General features: G+C 36.1%; 2 protein-coding genes across 2 annotated transcripts; one reads left to right on the forward strand and one right to left on the reverse strand.

Moving 5' to 3' along the window:
• The first annotated feature begins 2,324 nt into the window (after positions 1-2,324).
• LOC107741266 (glycine receptor subunit alpha-4-like) lies at positions 2,325-3,952 on the forward strand. Its single transcript, XM_016553966.1, has 3 exons — positions 2,325-2,351; positions 2,443-2,547; positions 3,444-3,952. The coding sequence occupies exons 1-3, from the start codon at positions 2,325-2,327 to the stop codon at positions 3,729-3,731; spliced, it is 420 nt and encodes a 139-aa protein (XP_016409452.1). The 3' UTR covers positions 3,732-3,952.
• A 923-nt stretch (positions 3,953-4,875) lies between these two features.
• On the reverse strand, positions 4,876-7,384 carry rpl36a (ribosomal protein L36A). The gene is made up of 5 exons (XM_016553810.1): positions 7,290-7,384; positions 6,770-6,875; positions 6,621-6,688; positions 5,603-5,725; positions 4,876-4,957 (listed from the first exon to the last, which is right to left on the reverse strand). The coding sequence occupies exons 1-5, from the start codon at positions 7,290-7,292 to the stop codon at positions 4,937-4,939; spliced, it is 321 nt and encodes a 106-aa protein (XP_016409296.1). The 5' UTR covers positions 7,293-7,384; the 3' UTR covers positions 4,876-4,936.

The raw sequence follows: 7,384 nt of genomic DNA on the forward strand, positions 1-7,384 counted from the left end.
TTGTTTACCCTGTTTTTAGTAAGGGAACTGACAGGTAACCAATTAACAATTTTTATAGTCTTTTACCATTAAAATCATGATAATTTTTGATGTCGGTCAAATGAAGAATTTACATATTACATATGAAGATTTGTGTGAAGTACCCGTTATTGTAACTCTGAATAGGTGTTTTGTGGAGGTGACACTGATGGATCAGCGGTAGTTTGCAGAGGCGCACATTGCTAATGACATGTGGGCTTTTATGCATCTCACCATATGAGGTGCATCATGTGGTGTTCCTCCTTCAGTAAGGAGTTAAAGATCACACAGTGTTCTAACGATAAGGCCTAATCCTAGGCTCTACAATACACTGTAGCAGGGCTTGTTTAAAGTCTGGCACCGGAGGGTTATAAAGGGCTAGAGGTCTCACTGTTATCTCTTATCTTAAATCACCGGATTTGAGCACATCATCATATTGGACCTAAACATACACCGCAGGCAATCTAGGGACCAAGGTATCCTGGCTTTCAGTTTGATCTTCCCTTGCTAATTGTCAAAATGTCTTGCACCAAGACAGCAGCTTATTTTATTGTCTGCTCTGAGCTGTACGAACCATGTGTCAAGTAAATAAAACCGATTGTTGCATGTTGTGAAGTTTTAAAACACATATAAAGCATGTGTCTGTGTTTGCACTGGATAAATTGTCAGTGGCGAGAGAATAAGGGGTCGCATTCACAAGGTGCTCTTATCGATCTTACACTGGAACCCTCACAGATGTGAATTATTTATGAAAACAGAGTGTCTTCTTCATGCATGGCACACTATGTGTGTCATAAGCCTAGACTGTAGGTGTACGGAGAAGTGTTGTAAAATACGATCAATGCTGTTTTAAAAGGCCTGTCTTGCATCTGACATTTCGCGTTTGGCCAAGTGCAACATACTGAGAGTTTTATATACCCTGTGATGCCTGTGTTAAGCCCTGTTCACATTCTGGGAGCGATTTGCTGTCGCTTAAGACACCGGAATGGTTTCTGTTGCTGAGAATTGCCATTTTGTTACTAATAATAAATAAATGGGCAAAGGAATATAATGGAGTATGCCATTAATAATTTTAATAGTAGGCCTAAGTAATACAATTTTTGCAAAAAAAGAAATGCAATTTCATTACCAAACGTTTTATTTCCAAAAATTATTTGAATAATACATTTAAAATAATTATCCCAAAAGATTTTATGCAGATTTTTAAATCTTATAGGTGTCATAAATGCAGTCCAATAACTGTATTCGATAAATACTAAACAAACAAACAAACCATGTGATCACATTGCATTAATACTAGCAAAATACTGGTTTTTGTGCTGTACAGACCGTATTTTCTATTGCCCTACACCAACCCTACCCCTAAACCTACCCCTCACAGGAAACTTTGTGCATTTTTAGATTTAAAAAAAACTTCATTCTGTGTGATTTATTAGCTTGTTTACCCGTGGGGACCTCAATTTAGGTCCCCACCGTGACACGAGTCCCCATGAGTCTGTGTGTATTCAGGTTTAAGTCCCCACCAGAATAGAAAAACAGGTACACACACACACACACACACACACAGAGACAGAGATATATATTCAAAATATCACCAAAAATAGGTAACCTGGAAAAAGGGAAGACTGAGGAAAGCCAAAGAAAGCTGGCACAAAAAAGGAGGACAAAGGCAAAGAAAGCCGCTGAAATTGACAAAACATATTTAGAATTAAAAAACTGTGTAGAAAATACATGTATCTTAGAGAGAAAATGCATTGTTTAAAATTAAATTCCAGCTAAATAAAACAAAAATAAAAATTAAGAACGTTTTGTTAACATTCCCATTAAGTTATCAAAATTTCTGAATGTTCTCTGAACAAATGTTTTTTTTTCTTTGTTAAGGAACATTCCATTTTATCATTTTGCAAACATTATGGAAACATTACTTTTGAATGCTCTCTGAACATTCTGAAACAAGTTGAAACATTAAACACATTTTATCTAAGATGTTTCAGAAAAAAAAAAACCTTCCATGAATGATGTATTAATGTATAAGTATTTGTGGTAACATTTGAGAGCCTTATTAAAGAACCATTTAAAATGATAATTCTATTAACATTACTGGAAGAATATTTGTTCATAACTGAGAAAACCTTGCCAGAATATTAGCCAAATTCCTGAGAATGTTCCCTGTTAGATGGGATGGTTCAGCGTGGAATCTGCTCACTGGTTTAGTTATGTCTTGACAAATTAAAGACATTACAGTAGAAATGTGCATGCCCACTAGAGATTTTTAAGGTACATTGTGACCCCGTTTCAGATCTGTAATGCATGGTTACAGAGAAGCCGGGGAGGTCTGTTGAGGAGTGCACAGGAAGAGAATATTTTATTGTTTGAATAAATGATGACTCAGTTTTTAAATAAGTGTCTTTGTATTGTCTTCAGGCATCTGGTCAGGCTGGAGGAGCAGAGATGAAGAACAAAAGCAACAACATCACTGGGAGTACGCCAAGCAGAAGCACACAACGCCAGTGCAGTGCCTGTGCACGGGTATATGCACCCACAAATTAAATATTTACACATGAACATTCTTGGCTTAGAAATATTTGATTCTGATTCATGACATTTTTTATAATGACCGCTAACTGTATATTTGACAGTTGACTTTTGTGTCTCTCATATCACATTGATGGCTTACCCCTTTCATAAAAATGCAAGTTTGATAACTAATTGGTGATCTTGCCACACATAACTCTACATAATTAATAAATGTCATTAATCTTTGGTAGGTTATTGTTTTCCAGTTAAAACAATAAAACAAAAACATCACTAAGAGACAGAAAGAGCTGGATGAGAGAGAAATTAAAATGACATTTAACATTTTTTAAAAGTGACATTTAAAATAGACATGTTACAAAGCATCTAAGCATGTTAGCTAAGTAGCCTATAGAAAATGTGATTCGGATTGCCTATTAATATATACTTAAAAATATTAAAATATGTTCAAATATATTTCAATTAAATCAATTTAATTAACACATTTTCTTAGAGGACACTTTCAGCTAATCTACAAGATAAATATTTCAACTCAAATCAATATAGCATGTCCATATGTTTATTTCTTTGATAAATTATAATTTATTCAAGGCTCCTTTATTTTGTGGTAATGACTGACTGACTGTTTTCAACACTGATGATAAAAAGAAATCAGCATTTTAGAATGATTTCTGAAGGATCATATCCATCCCAGGAAAAAAATGACATTTTAAAACATATTAAATATATATATTTTTAAATGTTATTTCACAGGATTACTGTTTTTACTGCATTTTGGATCAAATAATTGCAGCCATGGTGAACATAAGAGACTTCTTAATATCTTACCGACCCCAAACATTTGAACGGTAGTGTATATTCATATATTTTGTTGTGATGTTTTTCTTTAGGAAGAGCAGTTAGCCTCACAGAATCAGGACTTGTACTTCACAGGATACGGGATGGACAGCTGTCTGTCTGGGGATGGGCCTCTCTCTGAGGCTGCTGCCATGTTTGCGGGCCTGCCACCTGGCCATGTCCTGTTTGAGATCCGCCGGCGCTTCGTGGAACGAGCAAAGCGGATTGACACCATCTCACGAGCCGTCTTCCCTCTCAGCTTCCTCGTTTTCAACGTGTTCTACTGGATCACGTACAAAGTGCTTAGAAATGAGGACATTCACCCTGCCCTGCAACCCTGACTCCCTTAAAAGACTTTCCCAGCATCCCATTTTGTGAGCCAGTTTAAATCCAATGTGAGGATGAGATCCCGTATCAAGGACATTTAAAATGAAACCGGTTGAGGAAAAGGTACAACACGTTCTCTCTGCATGAGTGAACATATATGCATGGATCTAAAAAGACCACTTTTACAAAGATCTAAGAAAACTACTTTGTTTATATGCAGAATGGCTGAATCACTCCTGACCTTTGGCCTCCTAAGATGCAAGTCTTTTCGTTTTTATGTTGTAAATACTTTTTGCACTGAGCACATTTGTTCCTGTCTGTTATCAAAAATAAATGTTATAATCAAATTCTCCTTCAGGGTTGATTTTTGAGGAAGACACTGAATATATATTAATGGATTAATACCTCCTTTATCTATAAAAAAAAAAGAACCAACTCAAGAGACCATCACATTTTTAGCACAAAGGGTTTGTTTGGTAGCTATTTTCTAGTCATGCATGTATAGATATATTGACATAAATGGGGATGCACTGATATCTCAAAAGTTAACATTTTAGTTACATTTATCACATTGGCTATTAAAACTGACAATGTAATCATAAATCTTACTTTAACTCAAATCAGTCTAAAAATGTATTTTTCAGGATAATCTAATGTAAAGTGTGCACTTTCTAGTCAAAAAACATGTCTCCTCCTTGTTCTGTCCCTGACTACATACAAAACTGAGTAAGAGTCTAAGTAGATTCATTCTTCCACTGCGGGATGCATAATTCACTTTACCCCAACAGCGGCACATGACACATAACGAATGTATTAAAGCAATATTTTTGTATTTATGGAAGCAAAGCTGCCATTTTAGTCCCCTAATTCAATTCAATTCAAGTTTATTTGTACAGCGCTTTTCACGATACAAATCGTTGCAAAGCAACTTTACAGCAAATTAAGTTTCTACAATATTTAGTGGTAGCTTATCAGTGGTGACTGTCAGTTAATGTACATATGGCAGAAATGTACGGAAAAATCTATTAACCTGTTAACCCGCACCAGCCCAAGGCGTGTTTAGGCGTGTCTGTGCTATTTATTACCTTTGTTTTAAAACAATATTCAATCAACTATCCACAGTTTGATACTGATGTTAAATGAAAGGCAAAGTCAGCATAACTGTATACAACTTTTATTGACAGTGATGGTAAACCACAAAAGCAGCATTTGGCCCAGCTCAGAACTGGATGACCTGGCCCTGTAAGAGAGAGAAGAGAATAGAAATTAGGCATGTTCATTAATAACAGGTTGAAACTATTTTCATTGGTTCTGTCCTAGTTAAGGGGAAGTACTTATTTGAAAGCCCAAACATTTATGACTTGGTTTATTCTAATAATTAAAAAACCCAAGGACAAATTTTCAGACTTTTAATTTACACAAAGTTAAAAAACAGGTCCACCACTGTTTATTTTAGTTAGACACTGTATAAAACCAGAGTTCCCACACCTCTTCCTCCAGTGAATTTCCATGACTTGTTTTGAATTTACTGGATAAGTTTTGAAAAATTCATCATTGTAAAACGATTGCATTAATTTTTAAAAGATTGCCTTCAGGAAGGAAACAAATTCTAGCTGATGAAATCAACCACAAATCTTTGTTTACTATATAAATATCAAATTAATTTTCATGCGTGTAAATCACAAATTGCCTTGTAAGGCTTGTTCCAGGTTTTCCATTATAGTGAAAACCCTGAAAACAATTCATGACAAGAAATATGGCATCTCGCATGCATCCGAAGTTTTATCATCAGTACAAACAGTTCCAAATTCGGCGTTTCACTTATAAGGATGTTTTTTAACCAATGTGATTTCAAGTCTGGTCAGCTGATGTGTATTCCTCTTACCTTTCTCTTCTTGTCTCCTCCCAGCTCAAAGTGTTTGCATCTCTTAATGGCCAACATTCTCTTTGAGCGGCAGTTGGGCTCCACACACTCCAGCCTCAGCACAATCTTCTTAGTGGTTTTAGCCTGCGGCACAAGAAGGGACAAATTACACCTGATATGCAAATATCCATATGATCAATCAATATTTAGGAAAACCTTTGTTTCCCCACAAACAATGCAGATCTAGACTTAATTAAGATGCGTAGGGGTTCTTTTTAGGAAAATTTAAAGCTACATGTACATTTGAAATTGACTTTAGGCTCTGTTTACACCTGGAAGAAGTGGTAAAACAGATCACTGGTTACACCCTGCAACTTGAATGCATCTCCTGTAACCAGCTGACATGTTTACACTGCAAATGTGATGTTGAACACGAATATGACCACTACCTCAATTTTTCCGGACCTCGTTCATTTGTATTTAGTACTGTCCACTTGTGATCAGATAGCCTGAAACTGACCTCCACTTGTAAAGAGTCTTAGGCTCAATGTTCATGCAAATTCCAATAAAGCAATATTATTTTAATATATCAATATATTATGTCAAAAAAGACAAATAGATTGTTAACAATAAACAATAACCCAAATACACTTCAGACCTGCAGTTTACCATGTACAGATATCAAGTTTCCACCATAGTCTACACCAGTCGGCCTCATTTCTTTCAAGCTCCCTTTTAAGAACTAGATCTTTTTTCTTTTAATTGTACAAAGCAAAATCACACCTTTTGCTGAGTAACTAAATCAAATGAACATCACTTGGTCTACAATGTTCATTTAAAGTATGTGTATACTTTGTGTTGCAGCAATACCTAAAGTGCTTTAATCATAAAAATTTGCTTTAAAATACAATTGAATAAATATAACACCAACATTGCTTTGATGCAATATTAAATTGATAGACTTTGAAAACTGCTGGTCTACATGAATCATCCAATAGCATCCATAATCCTGACAACCCATCTGCAACACCCAACATACCTTTTTTCGGAAAATAGGCTTTGTCTGTCCTCCATAACCACTCTGCTTTCTGTCGTAACGCCTCTTTCCTAGAAGAAACAGATAAACAAATGCAGGTAAAAGTCTACAATGAACACACCGTTGATCGTCCCAGTCAGCTCTCTACTTACCCTGTGCGTACAGAGAGTCTTTGCCCTTCTTGTACTGGGTCACTTTATGTGGCTGGTGCTTCTTGCATTTCTTGCAGTAGGTCCTGCGGGTCTTCGGTACGTTCACCTACGGAGAAAAAAGCATATTGTCAAAGAGATCTCGTGCAGCCGGTGTTCATTATACTTCCTAGCGCTACCGCTAATCAACATTTTCGCTAAATATACAGCAACTGTCGTACGCTCAGGGGTGTGAATAATGCATTTAAATATATAAAGACAAAAAAGTTAGTATTCTATTAAATATTATTATTAATACAATTCATTTGCAGCTACAACCAAAACATCTACATTACGAGTTGGGAAAACGGCAAATAGAGGCGAATAATCCTCTCATTCGTCACATAAATGACACAATAAAACATTTTATATGGTGCCGATAATGTAAACATTCACACTGTACAGTTTGTTTGGGTCTAGGTTGTTCACATATTTAGGATTAAAACAGATTTTGGATGAAACTTCACAGGACAATATTACGCACCATGGTTGCCCTCGCGGCGCAGGAGCAAAGAGGAAGTGCAGACGTCACTCAGAGCATTAAGTACCGGGTCGTGCAACAGAGGACTGGCGCGGTTT

The sequence above is a fragment of the Sinocyclocheilus rhinocerous genome, unplaced genomic scaffold (genome assembly GCF_001515625.1).
Source record: "Sinocyclocheilus rhinocerous isolate Xijiao unplaced genomic scaffold, SAMN03320098_v1.1 scaffold615, whole genome shotgun sequence".
NCBI lineage: Eukaryota > Metazoa > Chordata > Actinopteri > Cypriniformes > Cyprinidae > Sinocyclocheilus > Sinocyclocheilus rhinocerous.

Bases quoted from the DNA above. Each gene is read 5' to 3' on its own strand.
- LOC107741266 (XM_016553966.1), top strand. From the start codon at position 2,325: ATGCATGGTTACAGAGAAGCCGGGGAG. The intron at 2,352-2,442 runs GTCTGTTGAGGA...TATTGTCTTCAG, and splicing joins GTTACAGAGAAGCCGGGGAG to GCATCTGGTCAGGCTGGAGG. The intron at 2,548-3,443 runs GTATATGCACCC...GTTTTTCTTTAG, and splicing joins AGTGCAGTGCCTGTGCACGG to GAAGAGCAGTTAGCCTCACA.
- rpl36a (XM_016553810.1), bottom strand. The intron at 6,689-6,769 runs GTAAGTAGAGAG...TGTTTCTTCTAG, and splicing joins AGACTCTCTGTACGCACAGG to GAAAGAGGCGTTACGACAGA. The intron at 4,958-5,602 runs GTAAGAGGAATA...TCTCTCTTACAG, and splicing joins GAGGAGACAAGAAGAGAAAG to GGCCAGGTCATCCAGTTCTG.